This window comes from Zygosaccharomyces rouxii (genome assembly GCF_000026365.1).
Source record: "Zygosaccharomyces rouxii strain CBS732 chromosome B complete sequence".
In the NCBI taxonomy this organism is placed as follows: domain Eukaryota; kingdom Fungi; phylum Ascomycota; class Saccharomycetes; order Saccharomycetales; family Saccharomycetaceae; genus Zygosaccharomyces; species Zygosaccharomyces rouxii.
Window position 1 is genome coordinate 655,688 of NC_012991.1, and position 23,619 is coordinate 679,306.

The 23,619-nt window shown below is 38.4% G+C and overlaps 13 protein-coding genes across 13 annotated transcripts; 7 read left to right on the forward strand and 6 right to left on the reverse strand.

The window, feature by feature from the left end:
• Positions 1-147: 147 nt before the first annotated feature.
• MDM31 (Mdm31p) lies at positions 148-1,848 on the forward strand (the record flags this gene model as incomplete). Its single annotated transcript, XM_002495272.1, has 1 exon — positions 148-1,848. One exon carries the CDS (start codon positions 148-150, stop codon positions 1,846-1,848), a length of 1,701 nt encoding a protein of 566 aa, XP_002495317.1.
• A 357-nt stretch (positions 1,849-2,205) lies between these two features.
• NVJ1 (Nvj1p) lies at positions 2,206-3,090 on the forward strand (the record flags this gene model as incomplete). The annotated part of the gene is made up of 1 exon (XM_002495273.1): positions 2,206-3,090. The coding sequence occupies one exon, from the start codon at positions 2,206-2,208 to the stop codon at positions 3,088-3,090; it is 885 nt and encodes a 294-aa protein (XP_002495318.1).
• A 170-nt stretch (positions 3,091-3,260) lies between these two features.
• On the forward strand, positions 3,261-6,326 carry NMD5 (Nmd5p; the record flags this gene model as incomplete). Its single annotated transcript, XM_002495274.1, has 1 exon — positions 3,261-6,326. The coding sequence occupies one exon, from the start codon at positions 3,261-3,263 to the stop codon at positions 6,324-6,326; it is 3,066 nt and encodes a 1,021-aa protein (XP_002495319.1).
• A 129-nt stretch (positions 6,327-6,455) lies between these two features.
• Positions 6,456-8,243, forward strand: UTP9 (Utp9p; the record flags this gene model as incomplete). The annotated part of the gene is made up of 1 exon (XM_002495275.1): positions 6,456-8,243. The coding sequence occupies one exon, from the start codon at positions 6,456-6,458 to the stop codon at positions 8,241-8,243; it is 1,788 nt and encodes a 595-aa protein (XP_002495320.1).
• A 123-nt stretch (positions 8,244-8,366) lies between these two features.
• Positions 8,367-10,439, reverse strand: SGM1 (Sgm1p; the record flags this gene model as incomplete). Its single annotated transcript, XM_002495276.1, has 1 exon — positions 8,367-10,439. One exon carries the CDS (start codon positions 10,437-10,439, stop codon positions 8,367-8,369), a length of 2,073 nt encoding a protein of 690 aa, XP_002495321.1.
• Positions 10,440-10,912: 473 nt separating this feature from the next.
• On the forward strand, positions 10,913-13,168 carry RIX1 (Rix1p; the record flags this gene model as incomplete). Its single annotated transcript, XM_002495277.1, has 1 exon — positions 10,913-13,168. The coding sequence occupies one exon, from the start codon at positions 10,913-10,915 to the stop codon at positions 13,166-13,168; it is 2,256 nt and encodes a 751-aa protein (XP_002495322.1).
• Position 13,169: 1 nt separating this feature from the next.
• MCM22 (Mcm22p) lies at positions 13,170-13,874 on the reverse strand (the record flags this gene model as incomplete). Its single annotated transcript, XM_002495278.1, has 1 exon — positions 13,170-13,874. One exon carries the CDS (start codon positions 13,872-13,874, stop codon positions 13,170-13,172), a length of 705 nt encoding a protein of 234 aa, XP_002495323.1.
• A 218-nt stretch (positions 13,875-14,092) lies between these two features.
• TIM8 (protein transporter TIM8) lies at positions 14,093-14,356 on the forward strand (the record flags this gene model as incomplete). The annotated part of the gene is made up of 1 exon (XM_002495279.1): positions 14,093-14,356. The coding sequence occupies one exon, from the start codon at positions 14,093-14,095 to the stop codon at positions 14,354-14,356; it is 264 nt and encodes an 87-aa protein (XP_002495324.1).
• Positions 14,357-14,414: 58 nt separating this feature from the next.
• Positions 14,415-15,671, reverse strand: TTI2 (Tti2p; the record flags this gene model as incomplete). Its single annotated transcript, XM_002495280.1, has 1 exon — positions 14,415-15,671. The coding sequence occupies one exon, from the start codon at positions 15,669-15,671 to the stop codon at positions 14,415-14,417; it is 1,257 nt and encodes a 418-aa protein (XP_002495325.1).
• Positions 15,672-15,882: 211 nt separating this feature from the next.
• On the reverse strand, positions 15,883-16,821 carry ZYRO0B08646g (chalcone isomerase domain-containing protein; the record flags this gene model as incomplete). The annotated part of the gene is made up of 1 exon (XM_002495281.1): positions 15,883-16,821. One exon carries the CDS (start codon positions 16,819-16,821, stop codon positions 15,883-15,885), a length of 939 nt encoding a protein of 312 aa, XP_002495326.1.
• A 224-nt stretch (positions 16,822-17,045) lies between these two features.
• MET5 (sulfite reductase (NADPH) subunit beta) lies at positions 17,046-21,308 on the reverse strand (the record flags this gene model as incomplete). The annotated part of the gene is made up of 1 exon (XM_002495282.1): positions 17,046-21,308. The coding sequence occupies one exon, from the start codon at positions 21,306-21,308 to the stop codon at positions 17,046-17,048; it is 4,263 nt and encodes a 1,420-aa protein (XP_002495327.1).
• A 443-nt stretch (positions 21,309-21,751) lies between these two features.
• Positions 21,752-21,928, reverse strand: ZYRO0B08690g (uncharacterized protein; the record flags this gene model as incomplete). Its single annotated transcript, XM_002495283.1, has 1 exon — positions 21,752-21,928. The coding sequence occupies one exon, from the start codon at positions 21,926-21,928 to the stop codon at positions 21,752-21,754; it is 177 nt and encodes a 58-aa protein (XP_002495328.1).
• A 699-nt stretch (positions 21,929-22,627) lies between these two features.
• Positions 22,628-23,449, forward strand: RPN10 (proteasome regulatory particle base subunit RPN10; the record flags this gene model as incomplete). Its single annotated transcript, XM_002495284.1, has 1 exon — positions 22,628-23,449. The coding sequence occupies one exon, from the start codon at positions 22,628-22,630 to the stop codon at positions 23,447-23,449; it is 822 nt and encodes a 273-aa protein (XP_002495329.1).
• Between the last annotated feature and the right edge of the window lie 170 nt (positions 23,450-23,619).

Sequence of the window (23,619 nt, forward strand, 5' to 3'; positions counted from 1 at the left end):
AAAAAAAGGTCGATGAGGTGAATATAATAATAATACCAATTGTTATTCGCGAGTTGGGTTTAATTAGACTTCTACAAGTTTATTATACGATTGTAGATTGCTGGTAATGCCCACCCCATTGGTTCCCCGGTAGTTCTATTGGATTTGATGCTGAGTTCTAGATTCCGTATTGCGTTGGGTCGTTTGATTCGACCCAGGTTCAATGTTGGTAATAATAATATTAGATTAGCTACTTATTCATCTCTATTGAATTTAAGGTTTAAGTCTACATCGTCAAGGGATACTCATCTACCGCCCAAAAGAGATGATAATAGTACTAGGTTTAAGTTCATTACTGAAAGGGATAGAAGATTAGCACAAGCTACAAGTGTGTATGAAAAATTAAAGATTAACGTCAAGTGGATATTGACTAAATCAAGCCGACCATTCAACTCTGATGACATTGGCGCTTTTATATCATGGCTGCTGCTGAGCAACGCTCTAATAATTGCCATTTGGACGACAACATTTGCATCTCTAGTGATCTATCTGGTGAATACGGTGTTCGCCCAGGAGTATGTGGCCACGAAAGTGGGTAATTTCCTTACCAGGAACAGTGCATTATCGGTAGTTTTTGAAAGTGCTATCGTCCCGGATTGGTCGTCTGGTAAGATTACCTTTAACAAGGTGTTTGTATCCAGAAGACCCAAACTATCTCATAGCTTTACCAAGGGTTCCGTTAAAGAGGCTCTACAGAGGACAGAACTAGCATTGAGTGAAAGGTTACTGGTCTCTAGAGAGGATTTTGACGATGGTAACTATACGCAGTACGATTTGACCATTGATCAGGTGGAAATTTCACTAAGCTTTAGCAAATGGTTTAACGGTAAGGGAATCCTTGATGAAGTTTCTCTGCAAGGTCTGAGAGGTGTGGTAGATAGAACTCATGTGGTGTGGTTACCGAACGACGACCCAAGAAAATACAAGAACACGCATAGGCCTGGTGATTTTGAAATTTCTAAATTCTCCATGAGTGATGTTCTATTTACGTTGTATCAGCCATCTGGGTTTAGACCCATATTAGTGAGTATTTTCAACTGCCAGTTACCACAGATGAGACAGCATTGGTTGTTCTACGATTTTCTGAATGCCAACAGTGTCAGTGGAACCTATGATAACTCGATGTTTACCATTCACAGGAAGTTTAATGTGGAAAAGACACCCTTTTCATCGTCCGATAGTTCGCCCTGGAAAAGAGTTACTCGGCTAAGAGTGGATAATTTAGATGTCGATCATTTGAATGCAGGCATGGATGGGCCTTTTGGATGGATTACAGAGGGTAAGGTAGACATGATTGGTGATGTCTTGTTGCCAGACAGAGAGGCAGACGATAGAATGCTGACCGAGATGCTAACAGAAATCGGTGAAAGGTTGTTTAAGGAAGCCAAAAGAAAGACTATGGCGGTTCCAGGACCCTCGCCTGATGTGGAAGGCATGGACCCTGATAACTACTTTATAATGGATTTCTCATTAAAATTGCATAACGTCCGTGCCGAAGTGCCACTATTTACACCCGAATTTGGGTATATCAATAACGCTCTCATTAGACCAATTGTCGCATACATCAATTCTAAGCGTACCTATATCCCAATAAGGTGTCGTGTGGTTAAAAATCTCGAGGATTTTGAAGGATCCTGGACCATTTACGACTCTTTACTGATGAATGATCTAAGTGCACAAGTCTACGATGCATTTGCAGAATATGTTGCAGACGACAGAGAGAAATCTACTAGACTCAAAAGAGTCACTTTTTGGTCTCTACAAATTGTACTGCAGGTGATTCTAATGAGTCTGGGAGCAATTGCATGAATTGTAAATAACGTATCATATAAATAATAGCATAATTAACCAAAGCATCATATCACTGATTAAACAGCGGCAGAAAAAAAAACTTTTTCCCAACTGATTCTGACCCTCAGGTTTCAAATTTGGTTCACTTATGGACTTCAACCGCCCATGTATTTGTATTATCTTGGAATGTCCGAAGCTTCGGACACTACCCCGGTTCCTTAGGGCATTGCTAAAAGAGGGCTTTTATCCCTTTAATTCAATAAGAGTGCCTTTTAAGAATACTACAACCCATCATCGATTGTGACCATTCCAAGTCCAACATATGGAGCTGGATTGAACCGTACAGGACAGGTCTAACAATTTTATCGTACAGCTATGGCACGTCACCCAGTCGTTCACGGAGTTCTGAGCATTAGTGGGACCTTTGGTGCTGCCAAAGGTTTTCAAAAGTTACTACAAAGATATCTAAGTAATGAATGGTTATTTGAAAACGAGAAGGATAAGATAAGCCCAACAAGTTTGGTCCCGAGTATATTGGAATCTTCTTCACAAGATTTATCCAACAAGAGTAAAGAATTGGACTGGACTGGCGTATTATCTTTTGTAGTAGACCAAATTGCTAATGTGGACGTACGTTTAGCAGTGGCCATAGTCGTGCTGGCCGTGATGGGCCCAGTGCTGCCGTATGCTTTCGGTTATGGTAAGGTCGATGCTGCTAGCACTGAATCGGAGATTATAGCTTCGCATTTGGATCCCGCTCAGAGGGCCCTTTTACAATTCGGTAAATCAAAGTCAGAACCTGTTTTATTTGGCTATGTATCCATGGAATTGGATGAACTTGAAGAACATGGTAGCTCTGAGCATGTCCTTCACCTGCGAAGACAATTGCAATTGGAAGATCAGCATTTTGTTAAGGAATTACGAGATGAAGTAAACATTGCCGAACAACTTGTACAAAGACAGGAATCAAAAGAGTTGGAAAAGGAAGAGGAGCAAGAAGTGGTGGTAGCACATTCATGTTCACGTTCACATTCAGGTTCACCTCAGGTGGAAGAGAGTGATACTTCCGCAGATGGTAAACCGAGTTCGTCAACAAGATCGGAGTACACTTTACCCAGTGCCCAAACATCGCCTCTTGATCATAGAGATTCTTGTGTATCCCATTCAAATACCTGCATTCAACTCTCACCGATCAAGACCAGCAACTTGGATGCTCAGTTAACTTCAGAACAGGCTTATTCTCAACCTTTCACCTACTAACGCTATCATTTATGCGATGAGACGTAAGTTGTGACTGAAAAATTCCAATCTCATCTCAAAGTTTTACTACGCAAGTTGACAAAAAAAGTGTATAAAGAACCAAGGACATAGGAGGGACGTTTATTCGTTATTCTTTTTCGTTTTATCTTTCTTGTTATTATTGTTGAGTTATGGATGTCAACGTACTGTTGCAATGTTTTGCTGGCACCTTAGATCAGAATGCTCAGGTCAGGAGTCAGGCTGAAGGTCAGTTAAAACAGATTAGTTTTACTCCTGGGTTCTTGGGGGCTACGTTGGATATAATTTCAGCTGAACAGACCCCTGAAAACGTCAGGTTGTCAGCATCATTGTACTTTAAAAACAAATGCGTCAATGGATGGACAGGTAAGTACAACGGTAAGAATGAATTGTTAGATTATGTGGTGGATCAAGATGAGAAGCCAGTGATTAAGGATATGTTGATACGAACTCTTATTGTTTGTGTGAAAGTAAGTCCAGGCTCCACTAGGGTTTTAAAGAATGCCCTAAGTATAATCATATATGAGGAGTACTCTCAAGGAAGATGGGATGACCTTTTGACCCAATCGATTAAACTTTTATCTGGTTCAGATGTAGATGGAGCATACGTGGGGCTACTTTGTCTAAGTGGGATCTTCAGAACTTACCGTTGGAAGGAGAACGATTCGAGACAAGGTCTGGAGCTCTTAATCATTCAGTATTTCCCAGATCTTTTAAAATACGGTGAAACTCAACTTTTGGCCCAAGGTGCCAATCTAAATGATGCCAAATTGGGTGAAATGCTTTTACTCTTGATCAAAATTTACAAATTTGTCACTTATTTGGATTTACCGTTTACTTTACAGCGACAAGAATCTTTCATTCCATGGGCAAATTTCTTTGTTGCCATAATCCAACTGCCACTACCTGCAGAATTCACGACCTTATACGATAACGAATCTAGAGCTAAAAACCCTTGGGTTAAATGCAAAAAATGGTCATATGCAATCCTTTACAGATTGTACCAAAGATATGCATCCGATTCATTGACAAGAAAATTTGAATATGAAGAATTTAAACCCTTGTACAGAGATCAATTCTTACCACAGTTATTACAGCTGCTTTTTCAACAAATTGAACAGTGGGGGGATGGTAGTCTTTGGTTAAGTGATGAATCATTTTACTATATCCTCTGCTTTATCGAACAGACAATCGTTCAGAAGGCCACTTGGAAACTGGTTCAACCTTATTACGAAACTCTTTTAGAGCATGTCATATTTCCCTTACTTTGTCCTAACGATGACAAGTTGGAAGTATTTGAAACTGATCCCCAAGAATACATCCATAGAAATTTGGAGTTATGGGATGAGAACTATTCCCCTGATTTGGCTGCGGTATCTGTGTTGACCACAGCGGTTACCAAACATGGTAAGACTACTTTACAACCCACCATTCAATTTGTAATCGCCACTTTACAAGCTAACTTGGGTAACTCTACAAATTTGAGCAGTGCAGTAAAGATAGAATCTGCATTTAGAATTTTCTCCAGCATCATTGATCGTTTGACAACAAAGGACTCACCTTATTTGAATGAATTAGAAACTTTCCTCAATTCTTTTGTATTCCCCTTTTTTGAATCACCATTTGGATTCCTAAGAACAAGAGTTTGTGAGATCTGCTCTAAATTAGGTACTATAGATTTCCAAAGGGCCACACTTGTCGATACCATTTATAAAGGTATCATGTTCTGTATGAATGATACTACAGGTTGCCTTCCGGTACAGCTAATGGCCGCACTTGCGTTGCAAGCATTCATACACGTTCCTGAATTTCAAACTGCATTGTCATCTTCTGTCTTGCCCACAATGCAAAGACTATTAAATATTTCAAACGAATTCGAATCAGATACTATATCAGGTGTGATGCAAGATTTTGTGGAACAATTCGCAGATCAATTACAACCATTTGGTGTGGATTTAATGAACACCTTAGTTCAACAGTTTCTAAGACTTGTCATTGAATTACACGAAGCGTCTAACGTGGATCCCAATTCATTACTAGACGAGAGCGATATTCCTGATGAAAGTGACAAACAGATGGCTGCCTTAGGTATACTTTCCACAACGATTTCCATCCTGTTGTCGTTTGAAAATTCCCCAGAAATGGTTAAAAGTTTGGAACAATCATTTTATCCAGCCGCCGAGTTTATCTTGAAATATGAAGTGGAAGATTTTTACCATGAATGTTGTGAGTTTGTAGAGAATTCTACTTTCTTACTTAGGAGTATCAGTCCCATTTCGTGGAAAATCTTGGAACTGATTGGTGAGAGTAATAGAAGTGAAAATAGTATGGTTTCATTTTATTTGGAAGATTGCATCTATGCTCTTAACAACTATTTACTTTACGGTACAGATGAATTGAAGAAAAATGAATTTTATTCCAAAATCTTATACGAGATTTATGATAGAGCTTCTCGTGATGAAGATAAGGCATTAAGTGACTTCACAACAGTATTCGATCTATCTCAAAAGATGATACTTTCATTGAACCATCAACTCCCTGAAACATACGGCCATAGAATTATAAATGATGCGGCACAAGCCATCGTGGCCAATCAGGAAGAATTGAAGAATAACATTGTATTTGGTGTCACCACTTTTAATGTAGTTGTTAGTGGACTAGTGTATTTCCCACAATTGACTTTGGAAATTTTACAAAGTAGTCAATGTTTGGAAGTATTCTTTAAAACCTGGTTAGAATTTTACGTGCCTAACGTAAAACGTGTATTTGACATTAAACTATCGATATTGGCTCTATTAAGTCTAATGACAGAAATTCCACAACCTACGCTAGACACTTTGTTTGGCGGACCAATTTTTCCTAAGCTAGGTAAAATCTTAATCGGATTAGCCTCAAGATTCCCACAGGCTCAAAGACTCCTGCAAGAGAAACGTATGGGATTCTCTACTGGGTCTTTCAGCTTAGACGATCTAGAGGACATGAAAAACGATTCTAGCACTTTGAAATTTGTCAACGGTGAATCTCTGGATACCGAAGAAGATTTCGAAGACTTAGAAGAGGATTCACTATCAGGATCTCTACTGGATACCATTGATATCTATGCCTCCATAAAGCTATTTGCCATTAACCTGAGGAACACAGATCAGCACAAATCTACAACAGTCGTATCGGAAATGACACCTGATGAGCAAGAGACCTTCAAGAAGATCATATTGTGATTGTGAATACCAGTCGTATACGTTATGGGCTCAAGAAAATAGCCGCCAATGGCTTTATAATATTTTTATTTTATAATATTTATATGCCGCCGTGCTGAGTGAGTAGCTTATTACTTTGAAATTTTTATCATGCCAATTTTTTTTCAATGCTCATCTCATCGCACAGAGAAAGAGAATAGTGTAACATATACGTACATGCCACTTAGCGATTATTATCAACCGTTGAAAAGGCTTTGGAATCTGCTTCCAATTGATCATTCAATGCCTCAGATGATTCCTTCCATGGACATTGTCGCTAGCTTTTCTAGAAACGTTACGCAGTTCGCATTCCAGGCAAATCTTTCGCAAAAAAATGCCATCGATATTTATTCATTAGATCCATCAAATGACTACAGTATTAACAGTTCACTGGTCAATCGAGTAGATTACGAGGGGAATGATTTAAAAGCGTCAGAAGTGTTTTTCATAGGATGGTGTACCAGCTCTGAGGAGAATTCTACCACCAAGACTAAAAGAACTCAAAGCGATGAAAACAGAGTTACTAAAGATGAAAACTTTCTTGTAAATGGGTTTCCAGATGGCAAAATTGTTGTCTTTTCGTCTACTGGTAAGCAGATTGTTAACATTATCCAAAATAAGAAACAGATCCTGCATATCGATACAGAAAGTGAGTTCATATGGATTTTAGATTCTGAGTCTACAGTAAAAAAATTACCATATACTCAGACTAAACCCGTGAAGAGCTTCCAATTGATAGATGGTAGGGATGAAGAAATTACATCATTTAGAGTTTTACCAAGACAAAAGAAGAACGTTTATTTGGCACTATCCACCAAAGATGCATTATTTATCATTGATCCTACAAATAGTAAACCTAGAACTGTTTTGAAGCTGGGACTAACTGACTGTAAATACTGCCAACTGTTTTATCAAAATGGCGAAAAATTGGTAGTGACCACTGATGATAGAGTATTGGTTTTCAATGTATCCGATGGTGAATTGATTCAAGAATGGAACTTACAAGTAAAAAAATTGAGGATTTTTGGAGACGTAGTATTGGCACTCGATACACAAGGTACTATATCAGCTTTGAAAATTGGCAATGATCAAAACCTAAGTCAAATTGAGATACCGCAATCCCAAGTGATAGATTTTATCCCATTAAAGGATATTTTATTGATTGCATGGTTAAACGTGAATGAACCAAATTTTAAAGTAATACCTTTGGAAAAAATAAATAGTGGTGAAAAGATTGTGATTGATGATTTACAAATGGATACTGAAACTCAAGATTTGGACGGTAAAGTAAATCATCAACTAGATGATGGAAACGGAGGACCCAAATATGAAAAGAAAAAAGTATCTAGAGCTGAACAGGATGAACTTAGCCAGTCTTTGATCAATTTCTTGGAAAAAAGTGATTCAGAAGGGGTTTTGGAAACAATTTCATCACAAAATTGGACTGAACAAAGAATTAAATCGTTTGTTGTATTCCATGTGAATAATTATGAAACTGCTAGACTTATATTTGAAGTTATCAGTTCTAATTTTCAAAGAGAAGTTTGGAATAAAGAAAGTTCGCTGGCAGAATGGTTGAGATGGTTACTTACTTTGAGAGGTGACTCCCTCGACAGCAAACACATGAAGAAAAATACAAAGCACTTAAGATCCACTCTAAAAAATTCTGGTGAATCATTGCCTACTTTAATCGGTATTCAGGGTAGATTGGAATTGTTAAGGAAACAGGCCCAATTAAGGGAAGATTTGGCCAACTTAAACGTCGCCGAAGATGATGATAAGGTGGAAACAGTGAATCATGAAAATGCTGCTGTAGTAGGTGATGGTGAAGGTCAAGATGATTCTGTCCAATTTATTAATGGTGAAAGTGATACTTATGTAGATGCACAGGAGAAATGAACTAAATATATCCGCCGTAACTATATGGTGATAGAATAGACTGTAAAATAAAACGAGACACATATGAGCATTCATGCTCAAGTATTAATTATGTTATGTAATAGATATGTACAAATAACTAAATCATCTCAATCTTTCCTGCATATCTGCCATTTGTTGGACTTGCTGTTGCATCATTTCCTTGAGATCTGCCACATCATTCTCAAGTTCTTCTACTCTTTCAGTTTTCTCTCCTAATATTTGTAAAGAAGTTTCTAATTTGCTCTGAGTTTCCTCAAGTTTTCTAGTTAATTCGTCTTTTTCCTTAGATAATACTTGTACTCTTTCATTATCTTCCAAAAGTTTCAATATCTCATTACTTGCTTCCATCTTTTCCTTCTGCAATCTTTCACAACTATTCTGCAGCGAAACTAGCTCTGCCTCATACCTTCTAATCTCTGCACCAAGTTTGCTTATCATATGGGCATTCATTTGTCCTGTAGAATCCACTTGTGTACTACGCCTGCGGTAGTTCATAGAATTCGTTTGCCTAGAAGTTGAGTGCAACTCATGGACGTGTGATCCCATGGCAGCTGCTTCTTCAGGTATATCCATCCCATTTATTGAAAGTTTATCATCTTCAATGGGTGGACGATCACTTATCTCATCAACTTCTTTTTGTAAAGAACTACTTTCGAAGTCCATGGGGGGTCCCATGGAAGAAATCTGAGAAACATTAGGTGGATACATCCAATCTTCCTCTGCCGGAGAAGGTGGCACCGTACCATCTTTTTGATTATGGGGAACATCGAGTGATTGTGATGGTTTCGATTCTTTCTCTGTTGGTACCAAATTTGATTCCACATTTGATTCCAAATGAGTTTGTCGTATCTCATACTTCCTTTGTAGTAAGTTGTAGTCCTCAATGGAATCCTGTAATGAGTTTCGCAGCTTTTCATTTTCCCGTTGTAATTCTTGTAACTTAACGGCATTTTGTTCTCTATTTTTACTTTCATCAGACAACCTTATTTCTAGAGATTCATTCAACTGTCTTACAGATTGCAATTGTCCCTCTAATTGTGAACTCGATTGTTGTAACTGATTCAATTTAGTCTCTAAATCGGAAATCTTACCGGTAAGCGAGTTTTCTAATTGAGACGAACTAAATTTGAGAGATTCCAGTTCTTTTCTAAGGATCTCTTCGTTTTCCTTATAATTAGGCACTGGTTCTTTTTGATCTTTCTTAGAACTGCTGTCAAGTTTTATCCTCAATTGCTCCAAGCTAGTTTCCAATTGAGTCACTTGTTCCTGGGACGAGGATTTTAAAGTATCAATCTCGATAATCATATCCTTCTCTCTTTGTTCAAATTTCTGATGCTCCATTTCCAATGTACTGCGCAGACTCTCTACCTCTTCCTTCTTATTTTCCAATTGTGACTCTGAATCTTTTAACTGTGCATTATCTTGACGTAGATTTTTGATTATAACTTCACAGTTCTGTAATTGAGTTTGTAGATCTTCATGTGAATCGAACAACTGTTCGTAACTGCTTATCTTCTTAAAAAGTTCCTCCTGTGTGACTTTGATATCATTTTCCATCCCAGCTAATTTTTTTCTCAAGGATTTAATTGCATTATTTTGCCTAAGTTCAGTTGCAGCTAATTTTTCACCTTCATAACGTAATTGTGCAATTAGTTCATCCTTTTCCTTATCAGTAGTGCTTTCGTTGGCGACATCCTCCTGTTTCTTGTAATTTTGCAACTCCTCATATATTGACCTAAGGGCAGGTTCAAAAGTTTTTAAGAAATCATCGACATTAGAGAATTGTGTAGCTTTAGTTAACCATTGTGACCAAGGCTCCTTATCCTTTAGAGAGTTCAAAAGCTGAATTTGTCTCTTCCAGTTGTTTTCCTCTTCTAAATTGTTGCCTTCAGAATCTTCCTGTTCTGGTACTAGATTATTTTCAGAAGAAGCTGTTAATTGAGGAGCAGAAGCTGTGGCAGCATTGGAAACTTTGTCATCCTTTTCATCGCTCTTTTCATTAACCTTTTCGTCTATTTCAGCCTTGTCAGATTTCTCAGTCTTCTCAGTCGTTTGTTCCACTTCAGTTGGTACAATTGCAGCAGGAGACGGGGACTTTTTATTCTTCTTCTTACTTTTCTTTGCTGCTAGAGACAGTCTTTCCTCTAAAGTCAGCTTTTTTGATGTATCTGTCATGATTGCAGGATTTTTAATGTGATATGATATTGATATAAGTTGCTTACCAATTGAACACCAGCTGCATCGATCCAAAAGACATGCAAAGTCAATTCAATAGATCTCTATTAAGGGATTCCGGATACCTAACTTTCCCACCCTTTATGAATTGAATAGATCAATTTTAGATACATCTTAGTATGTGAACTGTGAAAATTAAGAAAGAAAAAGAAGAAGATTGCTCAGTTAGAATTCGAACTGAAGCCAAATTTGTTAGGTACAACTGCTGGTCTAACGGACTACGCTAGAAGGAGAATCCGAAAATTTCCGAAACATTTGTAGGGGCTCATTTTGAAAAATTTATTCGATCTATGAAAATTTCAAGTTCATCTCACCTCATCTCATCTCATCTCATCATATCCTACTTCGAACATATCGTATATTTTCGAGTAGGTGAGCAGAGGAATATTGATCCATCCTATTTCTAAGTCACCATGAGTTCAGAAATATTACCGTTGACGACATTGGCCAAGCAATTGGAATATTGTGAAGGGTCCCAATTTCAATTAATCTTAAAGAAATTAACATCACCTGCATACATTGATGAACAATTATTGAAAACTGAGTTACCGCTGGTGGCTACAAAGATTCAAAAACTCCTACGCTCAAACCAAGATTATGATATATGGAAAGGGTGTCATGCTTCTGTGGTGCTTTGTTCTTATAACCCATTAGCGCTATGTGTTCATGGTGGTCAGTTATTAACGGTTATCTATTCAAGATTGGAACAAAAAACGGAATATCACTCAGCATCTTCTGAAGCATTTTCTGAAAAGATTGTTCTAAAATCTCTAACTTCTGCCCTATCGATTCTTATGGATTTAATGAGAGGAAAGCCAACACTTTCAAGAGAAAGTTTGGTTCCTAAATTGAAAGCCATTATACCGTGTTTGGTGGATTTAACAGCGCTAGAACCTGAATTATGCTTACCAATTTTGAAAGAATTACTTCTGAAAAATTCTACCACTTTTAGACCCTATGCTAACAAGTACCGCCAAGTACTATCCAAACTGATCTCTCAGGAATATGGAAATTTAGACCCTAATGTTCAATCTTTAGTTTGTGAAAATTATGCATATTTGCATTTAATTAAATTGCAAGCTCAAAATTCCCAAGATGAACATCAGGCTCACCATAAGCCATTCCACGATGAAACTTGGAGAATTGGGATTTTGAGCATTTTGGCACAATTCAAACCAATATTAGAGTTATGCGATGAAATGTTGGATTTGGATCATGACCAGGATTTGAAGAAATTGATTAAAAGTTTACAATACGATAATCTTTATCCTACAGATTTACCTACATCTGATAAATTGTTACCAGGTCTAAAAGTTGATTTAAACGAACCAATGACTTTATGGGAAATACCTCAAAGACTGAATCTTTTGATAGATCTCCTATCACCATTTTTAAGTCTACCAACGCCATATGCTGTGAGAATCCCCTTGGGTGCGTGTATCTCGGTTTTTGAAGGTTTGCTGGGTATGACTAGAAACTTCTTACCATTGAGACGTGAGATTCGTCGTGATGCAGAATTGGTATCTGTCATCTATGACGTTTTATCCCATGTACAATTTTCAGGTGTAAGGCTCTTGAACGTTTTGGTACAGAATTTTGGTAAATGTTGCCTTTCCATGTTACCATCCATTCTAGGTTCATTAGAGTTTTTCATTCCATTACAATTGAAATCTAAAAGTATTGATATTAAAAGATGCAAGTTGATGAAAAGTGAATTTTTGCAATATTTTCAATTGCTAAATTCAATTTTCCCACACATTGGTTATCAACTACAAGAATTAGATTTCTTTCAAAAATTAGTTGAAGTGGCTCTAGCATTATCAGAAGATGAGAATTTGGCTAACCTTTTGACCAACGAGGGACCCGCTAAAACTCAATCAAACAAGGCAGGTAAGAAGCAAAGAAAGGATAATTCTGTCGGTGCACTATCAGATATGTATACACATGCTGATCAATTCATCCTAAGAACATCACTTGCTTGGTATGATCAAATCAATCTATTCTTAAGTGGATTGTTAAGCAATTTGAAGTTGCCCTCAAGTCAACAAGTGAAAATTATCAGATATGGTGTTCAAAAATCCTTGGGTTGGAAGCAACAAGTGGGTCATATACCTGAAAGTTTTGTTGAACTTTTGAGGGCTATAGTGGTTAACCCAGGCAATGAGCGTGTATCCATACTGCCAATTGCAGTCTCGCTATTAAAGGGTTCTAGTGATGAGCTCTTCGATCTATTGTGCCACCCCAGATTACCCGTGAACTTGATTCATAACGTTAAGGGATTAGCCAATTCCATTGAAGAGCAGAACCAAGAGGAACTACTATCAAATGAGGATTTGGAAGAAGCTGCAGATGAGCCGGAAGAAGAGGAAAGCCAGGAAAAAGAGGAGAATGTAGAAATTGAGTCCAATACAAAGAGACAAATCCCCGAGACTGAATCAGAACCCGAACCACCTAAAAGACAAAGATTGAATACAAATGTGCCGCTTTTCCAAGCTCAAAATACTGAAATCCTCAAGGTTGACAACGAGCCACCAGTTGTTTTGAAGGAAGAAAAACAAGTTGAAGTGGTTCAAGAACAGCAACCTGCTTCTGCTCAAGAAGAAGCATCTGATAGTGAATCAGAAATGGTCATTCCTCAAATTCAGCTCAGCGATGACGATGAAGAGTAAGCTAAACTACTTCCGTAGATGCGAAATCTGTTAATTTCACATAACGCTTGTCTCCAACTTCGTTTAAAGTAATTAGATTGCCTCTCAGCAACAGTCGAAATAAACCTTTCGTGCTGGGAGGGAAATCTGTAGTCGTCAAATTTGTATCATAATTAATTAACCGTTCGATGACTACCATAACATCACTACACACTTGTTCTGCAGTATTTTGAGAATCTGCCAGATCCAGTGATAAAAAATCCCTAATAAAGTTTTTCAATTCATTTCGAAGGGTATGGTTACGTTGTACTGGCGTTTCTTGTATCGTATTGTCTTCGGAAGGGGTTTCCAATTTATGTAGTAAAAGCTCTAATAGAACTGTCATTTCGTGATTCATTTGTTGTTGGTTCCTAATCATAGTCTGCATATCGTTCAATTGAACCTCCATGTGCTCCAACCACTGTTCTGAACTCTGTTGACGACTTACAAAGCCCGTAGACGCTAAACCCAGCCCAATTGGATCTGATCTTTCAGGGAAAAACATAGGACGCTTCATGAAGTTCTGCCATTGTTCAGAACTGATAGAATGGACATCCATTCCACCAGTTTGTAACGATCCTATAGCATCTCTTGCTTGTTTAACAAAGAATTTTTTATTGTCTATTTGTTGCTCAATGGTATTGATATAGACTTCTAACAAATCCTGATTCACGGGAGAACCATTCATCGTACTGGAAAGGCGATCAAAGAGGCCTCTTATGTGATATAAAGTCCATGGAGTGTATCCTTTAAAAACTCATCTCTTAATTCGTCGCCTGCGATGAGCTCTTCATTATGGGATTTGAAATGAAAAATTTCGACCTTCAGTCTCTTTAACAGCATACTAGAAACAAAACCATCAAAAGTTAACGAAAACACATCAAAAATACCTGTAGAGTTGTTAAAATGTCCTCAATCACTACTGCTGATCTCGCAAATTTGAACGATTCCTCAAAGAAAGAAATTGCTACTTACTTGGAGGCAGAAAATTCCAAACAAAAGGTCCAGATGTCTATACATCAATTCACCAACACTTGCTTCAAAGAATGTATCCAATCGACAAACAACACTGATCTTTCATCTCAGGAGGAGCAATGTTTGGGTAATTGCGTGAACAGATTTCTGGATACCAACATTAGAATCGTGAAAGGTTTGCAAAGTCTCCAATAAGAAAATGAAAAAAGAGAAAAAGACAAATGTTCATGATATAACTGTAAATATTTCCATACTAGTTGAAAAATTCTTCCATGTACCTGTGGTTTGCTAAAATTTCATCCTTATCCTCGTTAGGGTCGCATCCGGTGGCTTTCATCGATTCACGAATGCGTTTGAACTTACGCATAATTTCTTGTGTAAGTTTACCTTCTTGCTTACACTTACCAAATGATATCAACAGTAATCCGTAGAAATCGTATTTATGCGCAACGACTCTTTCTGCAGGACATTCGACTATCATGGTGTGTATTAGACTTAAAGTATTGTCCATTAGCGAATCAAATGCTGTGAAGAATGGATTTCTCACTAGATATTCCCCTAGAACGTAAATCATACGTTGTAGATGAACCGCCGATGATACGCCCAAAATCCTGACACATCGACAGCATACGTCGAGAGCGTAAGCTGTCAATGGTTCACTAATGAAATTGACTCTTGGGATTAAATTCTGTAATAAAATTTCTGATAAGAATTTTCCTAGATGATACTTGTATTTCAAATCACTGCTGATGAATTGTAAACGATATAGGGAATTCAATGTGGGAAAAACGGTCTGTAGTATGCTTAAAGAGGTATTAGAATCATAAGATGGTGGTAAGTAGTAGCAGAGGTTCCAAAGAATTGGTGAATACAGTTCGTAAAGACCTAAATCACTAAATGAAACCCAGTTCTTTTGATCTTCAAAACAATTTTCAAGGAAAACTCTCAGTAGAATTACACCTTTTAATTTAACACCTACAATATCTGTAGTATCATCTAATATGTTTAAAATGCCAGGTGTAATCCACCACAGATTGGAAGACACATGTCTATTCTTCAAATTAAACAATACCACGTAGAAAAATGGAATGCTTTTCAATCCGCCTTCATTTCTCCATGCCTGTCTTTGTTCATCTTCCTTATACGATTGCCCTACTTTGGGCTTGAGTGCATTGTTTTCATTCTTATTGGATTGCCTAGAACTCTCTTTAGTTCTCAAGAGAAGTGGTCTTAATCTGTCAATTAACCACGTTAGCAATTCATCATAACTCCAATTGGTGTCATTAGTCAATTTATCAACTACTATCTTAATAGTCTCCAAACATTTAGAGCCTCTGGGCTCTTTATCCATAGTGAAATACGACAGGCATTGTATAACTTGTAAGCTTGTATTGACATCATCTGTGGCATGATCTCTTAGATGGGAACAGGTTTGACGTAAATCATCATCATCTATTGTGGGTAAGTGTGCACCATCAAATTTAGTAACAAATGCTTTTAATTCTTCCATAGGTGTTGTATTTTCTCTTCACAATGGGCCCTTTATTATTGTCTGGTAAGGATGTCCATTATGTTGTTCCGCGTCTACATGTTCATTCAGCATTAAATACATAAAATGTTAGAATGAATGGAAAATAGAAAAGGTATTTGTTAATTTCTTAAAGATATTTTATTTAAACTCTGGTCATTTCGTAAAATTTAATTGACATGTATAATTGGGGTTATAACATAGCAACAATGTGTTCGGCGACGGATTTTTGAGTAGTTGGTGATAATGGTTTGGGACCACCCATGTATTGACTGAACAAGAATTTACCGACAAGCGGTTCATTAACTAACCCCAATCTAAACGTCTTATCCTTCTTTCTGTCGTAATAGGCAACTTGTAGAGCACCATTAGCTTGCAACTCCAAAAATAAATCGTGGTCCTTAGGTACTTTACCCTTCTTCGTGAATGCTTCTTTTAATTCCTTTAAACCTGAATTCAAAATCTCTTGGTTATTTTTTGCTTCAGGATGGGCTAAAATGGTTTTTACAAGGCCATCTTTCAAATGGTTAAAATCCGTATTTCTCACTGGTGTAATCTTTGCTAGCATTCTACATCCTGTATCCAAAAGGTTACCAATAAGGACAGCAGATTTCTCAGAATCATTCAAAGCAGCGTTAACGTTTTCCTTGTGGGATTTGCTGTGATCTGTGTCGACAAATGCAGTGGAAAGAAACTTGGAGCTTAATACTTCAGGTACCAAATGTTTATCCTGATCGGCAATGTAAATCCCTAAATCATAAACTTTGAAGGAGATAAACGTCACATATCTGTATCCATAACCAAGTAGTGAGTAATCCGTTGAGAATGGGTATTTGGGAGGTCCAATGTGCACTGGAAAAGGGGAAATATTTTTATCCACCATAACAGTATTTTCAGCATCATCATTCACATTAGCATCGTTATCAGCAGCGTGTAATTGACTGTTAATAGCCCATGCAGCTGTCAATCCAGCCAAAGATAACCCGTAGTAAGTCTGCCTCCCCTTGGTAAAAGGCCTTGGGATCTGTACATTTTGGGGGTGGTATGCTCTACGTGTAGAAAGAAGCGATATATTTCTAATTGCAGATTTGGACGATACACGAGATCTCTTCAACAACGGATTCAACAACATCTTCTTCGAGCTTAAAGTCTTTTCGACCTTCAGGTGTTCTTGGAGGGTTCGTTTGTCTGAACTGAACTATCACTTAACAATGCGTAAATCTGAAATCACCGCTCGTAAATCTGGAACCATCGTTCGTAAATTGAAATCTTTAATGTAATAAAAAGAACTAGTAAAATAAATAAATAAATAAAATTATTTAGACAAGCGTTTTCTAGAGTATTTCGTAAGCCATTTCACACAGTTTCCTCTGGAATATCATCGTGGAAGTATTTACCTTCTAAAGTTGGTGCAATCACACCGACTCTGATCAAGAAGTCACCGAAGTGTTCACCTTCCTCTCTCTCTTGAGACCATCTCTTAAATAGGTCTTTTAGGATTTCTAGTATCTCTTCCTCCTTGACGGATGCTCTGTATAGCTTGTTGATTCTTTGACCGTAGTAACCACCACCAAGCATTAAATTGTAAGTCTCTGGTGCCTTACCAATTAAGGCAACTTCACCTAACCATGGACGAGCGCAACCGTTGGGACAACCAGTCATCCTCATCACAACAGAGTCGTGACGCAATCCTAGCTCTTCCAGAATGTCCTCCACTTTACTGATCAACTCAGGTAGATAACGTTCAGATTCTGCCATAGCCAAACCACAAGTTGGAAGACCGACACAGGAGGCAGAATGCAATCTTAATGGACTGAAGTCGGTATTATCCAACTTATACTTGTGAAGAACTTTCTTGACTTCATCCAAATGCTCGTCCTTTATATCACAAATTACAACATGTTGATTACCTGTTAGTCTGAAATGACCAGAGCCATGCTTTTGCATTAGCTGAGCAACCTTCTTCATACCGGTCTTCTGAGGTAACTCAACAGTGTCCTCGACTCTACCATTTTCGATAAAGGCGGTAAAGTGATTCATGCCCGTCTCATCCTTGACCCAGCCAAAGTAGTCATGGTTATCCTTAATCTCGAATGGTCTTCCTGGTTCAAATTTCCTACCCATGTGTTCTTCCACCTTAGACTTGTAAATATCAACACCCATATCGTCGATGGTGTACTTTAAACGGCCGTGCTTACGGTCGTTACGATCACCATTATCCCTTTGAACAATCATAACACCTTCAATAGCTTTGATAACGTCAGATACTGGTAAATAACCGAACAAAGAACCTGTTCTTGGGTAAGTCTTCTTGTTATTGTGAGTAGTACCCATACCACCACCGACATACATGTTATAACCAGTCACCTCTTGAGTTTCTGGGTCAACAATAGTGACTAAACCAACATCACTAGACCACACATCCACATCATTGTATGGTGGAACGGCAATGTTAACTTTGAACTTTCTTGGCAAGTAAGTAGGACCATAAAGGGGCTCGACATCCACCAGAGCACCACCACTAACTTTAGTCTTTTTCTTTGTAGGACCATCTTTCCTGTTTTCAAAGATTGAAGGCCAGTTAGGATCATAATCACGATCATCTACTCCGTTCAACCAGATTTCGTGGTAAGCAGTGGTGTTGGGCAAGAAGTACTCAGAGACCTTGTAGCCGAAGTCAGAAATCTGTTGGTGAATTTTAGCATTGTGAGGAATGGCTGAAAGCATAACGTTTCTGTTAACGTCACCACAAGCGGCCAAAGTATCCATCAATGTAGAGTTCATACCTCTAATGGTGTGTTTTAGGTTTCTCTTCACTATACCATGTAATTGGAAAGTAGCTCTGGTGGTCAACTTCATAGTGCCATTACCGCTCTCATTGGAAAGTCTGTCCAAAATCAACCATTGTTCTGGGTTAGCCTTACCACCTGGTAATCTGATTCTGGCCATGAAGGCGTAATATGGTTCCATGCCTTGTGCCTTACGAACATCCCTAACATCACGGTCATCCTGCATATAGCAACCGTGGAACTTGGTCAATTGCTGGTCATGTGCGTGAATGGTACCAGTCGATTCATCTTCCAAACCTGGAACAATGGTACCTCTCAAGAAATCAGAGTTAATCTTCATATCTTCGTTAGTCCATGGCTTTGGTTCATCAGCAACATTGGCACCGGAGACACCAAGGGCTTCCCATAATTCTTCTTCCCATGGACCATAAGCCGTTTGGTAACCATCAGCGTCTTGGTCATCACCTTGACCCAATGGAACGATGGCCTTGGCAGCCAAAATTTCCAGTTTCTTGAACAATTCTCTGGATGGACGGTTGTAATAATGTTTGTCTTCCTTACGTGGCCAGTAAAGCGAGTCACCTAAACCAAAAACAGAGAACTTTAGAGATCCCAAGTCCATACCTGTAGAACCTTTCAAGGCATCCCAGAAACCCTTACCGTCTTGTGGGAATTCACCTTGACCGGCAGTAGAAGTAATAAAAATCACATTTTCTTCACCAGGCAAATCTTCTAGATCGATCTCGTCCATGGATTGGCAAGTTGCCTTCAGACCTCTGGCAGCAGCCCTATTGCTTAATCTCTTAGCTAAAGAGGCCGCATTACCACCATCAGATGCAAAGTAAACGTGCAATGGTGGTCCGCTTAAGCCTTCTAGCAGTTGTTCGTAAGCTTGCTTGGCTCTACGTTCTTGTTTCTTGGTCACCTTATCGCTAGCCGATTGTACAAGATTTCTAGAAAAGTCAGGGTATTTCTTGGACAATAAGGTTAATCTGTTTTCTCTGTCTAGGAAGGTTTGCAACTCTCTTCTAATCACAGAGGAATCAAGGACAAAAGCTTCATCATCCTCTTTGCTTGGGTCATATCTGAACAATGGCCAATAACCAGATCCCACTGCCTTCTTAGTCTCCTTAAGGATTTCCAAAGGAGTGTCTCTTTCAGAGTGATAAGGCAAGTAGGCAAGAACAATGGATGGTCCATTGTATCTGGAGGCTTCAATGAATGCCGTCAGTAGCTGTGAATACGAAGAGTAGACTGCCACTGAAGCGACGTAAACATGACCAAAGTTCATGGCATAAAGACCTACATCCTTCTTTCTCTGTTGAGTCTCCTTTCTATGTTCAAATGGTTCAGAGTCAATTAATAGAACGTTGATGTTCTTTTTACCGGAAAGTACTTGGTGAACACCAGAGTTACCCAAATCGTAGGACCATGCATCAGAACCCACCAACCAAGTGGATTTGAAGACATAGGATTCTTCGTCAGAGCCTAATTGTAGAAACTCAGAAGCCTTCTTTGAATCTCCATGTTTTTGTAAAAATTCAAACACCTGTTGACTAACAACGTTAGCCTCCTTCAAAGCGGACTCGTCCAGCGATTGGTCGTGGTAGGAAACCCACTTACCAAGTAGTTGAACGAATGAAACAGCATCCGTAGTACCGTAAAGAGATGGGTCTAAAGAACGTCTTGCCAAAGCAACCAATTCTTCACGTCTTTTGTTTTGGTTTAAAAACAAACCATAACCATACTCTGGATTATTTTGTTGAACTGTTTCACTGGTGTACTCGTTTAAAAAGTTCGAATTTGAAGTAAACAGCTGTCTTATTACTTTCATGTAGGCATTTTCAAGATCTAGAACGTTCTTCAGGGAGCTCAATTCTTCAATTGTCTCCTTTTCTTTTACTTGCTCACCAACGAAAAGTGACAGATTTGGTTCCTTTGAATTGACATTACTAATAATTTCACCCAGAACAGCGCTTAAATCGGTAACCAAACCGATATTGGATATTATAACTTGGTCAATACCTTTCTCGATCAAAGAGTCGAAATCTTGAAAGAAATCTAACAACAATGGTTCAAACCCATTTTGTTCTGATTTTTGGGTTGCACTTTGGGCCACAACAACTTTCTTAATGGAATTGGGTAAAGCGGTTAGCAGATCTTGTATACTCCAAGGTCTGTAAACATTAATTTGAACCAGACTAGTGTCATTAGGTAGCACTGAGCTAAAATCGCATGCTGAATAATTGATCACAGCAGTGGTAGGAGTTTTACTTGTAGAAATAATATCGAATTTGCTACCTAAATCTAAAGCATCCAGATCAGCTGGTTCTTCAGCAAGCTGTGTTGGTTTCACATCAGCTTCCACTTTGTGCTTCAGATTCTTAAAATTGATGAAATGCAACACTGGTCTTAAGCATTTAGAGGCAATGTCTAGAGATCTTTGAGCGTTAACATCGAAGATTTTCTCATTGGAAGAAATTAAAATGGGGATAGAGAGATCCTTAAAAAATGGAATCACTGAATAGTCTTGTAATGACAAATCCACATTGATTACGATTGGGTGACCTTGTAAACCTTGCAAGTGAGGTAATGATTTGACTAAAGTGGCTTCATCGGTTACTAATGTTGTCAGGCGATCCTTGGAGATTTGCTCAATCACTTCTCCTAAGGGATCTGCATTGTTCAACAATTGAACGGCATGAGGAAAACTTGCAAATTCAGACTTTGTATCCTTGATGGCAGTAGTGAAAAAAAATTTGAAGGAATCCACCGCCTGGGCATATTTCAGAAGTGCCTCTGATAATGTACAAGCGTTGGAAGTTGTCATATTGGCAACAATAAATAACGGGGTACGAAAAAAGAGGCGTTAAGTCCGATTAACCTACCGACACCTTCTCTCTTCGAGTTGTTCTCAGATTTCCTTCCACCGACTAAAGTTCTCTGTTGACTCTTCTTATAAGTTGGAGGGGATCACCTTCTGAATGAGTACCCGACTTTTCGCCCTTCAACTCCGAGCCACAGCTATGGCTTTCAGGCTAGGATGTTTCCGCCTCACTCGTAATCTGATTGGCGGTTGGCGTTGGACGATGCCACACATTGGCTAGCTTCAATAACCGAGGGTAGGGAGAATCGCACGTGATTAGAGCATGGAGATAAAGTAATGAATCCATAAAGATGGAACTCTGCGCAGTAATGCGGAAGTATATCCGCCACAACATGACCGTTTAGCTGCAATAAGTGCGTTTGTTGATGTTAGAATATTTGGTTTTCTCAGTCGACTGTTGTAGTACCGTTCCTTTCCAATTCCAAGATTTCTCTTACCGTCAATGAGTCATTGGAAACACTGTTGTTATAGTCTAACTGTGCTTGAGCTGCACGATCCAATTCATTCAATTTATCATTTTCTAGCTGTCTAACCTGCTGAGTGGTCATTTCATCTTTTATCATAGTTAGTAAATGTAAGTAGTGCGTAAGGAAAGGAAGGAGGGAAACGTTTCGTGTTTCATATAAACATACATCTTTGATTCAGCTTATTGATAATTTTATTCTTAATATCTTGTTTCTGTTCATCCGTGAGTTTCATTAGGGCTGCTCTCTCTCGTTTGTTTTATGATAAGAAAGCAGAGTAAGTGGTAAGTAGATCTTAGCGCTTAGCCTTTATTATTTGAATCTCGTAAGTACAGTCGGTTACCCGGAGGGTAACCGATGATATAAAACATCGGCGGCAAATAGAAGAAGAAATTCTATGTGTTTTAATGCCGGCAGATCATTGTACTGGTTTAATGGACCTCCTATATTCTGATGGAGTTTGATTCAAGAATGAGTGGACATTTGTACACTTGGAGGGACACGTAGTTCTCTTGAGATCAATAAAATCAATGACAAGAAATCCTGTTTGATTAGAAAGCTTAGAAATTGTACCTGACGGTACATCTTGTAGTAATTTACTTCAATATATATTATTGCCAAGCGGTATAGTTACTTCTCTCGAGTTTCGAACTCAGACTTGATTACCCGCACTTTTTATACAAAGTGAGAAGGGAGAAAAAAAAGGTAGAGTTCACTAAACTTGATGATATTTGCCACCATCGACCAAGGATAATAGGACTTATTACTAGTGTATCATCTCCATATAGCGCGTGAATCATGGTATTAGAGGCAACTGTTATAACCATTGATAATTCTGAATACTCAAGGAATGGAGATTTCCCCAGAACGAGGTTCGAAGCACAGATCGATGCTGTTGAATTCATCTTTCAGGCAAAACGTAACAGTAATCCCGAAAATACTGTAGGCCTAATTTTATCAGCAGGTTCTAATCCAAGAGTTTTATCCACATTTACATCAGAATTTGGTAAGATCTTATCAGGTTTGCACGATACTCATATTGAAGGATCCATTCATCTAGGGACAGCCATTCAAATTGCTGCATTAACGTTAAAACACCGCCAAAATAAAGTTCAGCATCAACGAATCGTTGTATTTGTATGCTCCCCCATCCAAGATGACAGACAAGAATTGATGAAGTTAGCCAAAAAGCTAAAAAAGAATAACATTGCAGTAGACATTATCAATTTTGGTGAAATAGAACATAATACAGCCATCGTAGAGGAATTCATCGAGACTGTAAACAATTCTCAAGAAGAGAGCAGTCATTTATTGAATATACAACCAGGCCCAAGATTACTATATGAACACATTGCAGGGTCTCGTATAATTCTAGAAGAAGGTGCTGCCGGTGGTAGTGGATTCGATGGTGATAGTGCGGGAGGTGATAATGGATTTATGGACTTCGGTGTTGATCCTTCAGTAGATCCAGAATTGGCAATGGCATTACGTCTATCTATGGAAGAAGAACAACAGAGACAGGAAAGGTTGAGACAACAACAAGAACAACAGGAACAACAGCAGCAGCAGCAAGAAAGTCAGGGGCAAGGACAAGAACAAGAGCAGGAGAATAAATCTTAGACAGAAAAGAACAGAACAGAAACGAAGTACTTGTTGCGGCTAATTAAATAATATTTCTTCTAAACTCTTTTAGACTGTTATTTTATAAAGTGTACATGTTGTAATTCACATTACCCGGTTCATAACCGCTATGACTCGAAAAAATCAGTGATAAAGGGAAGTTTTATCGA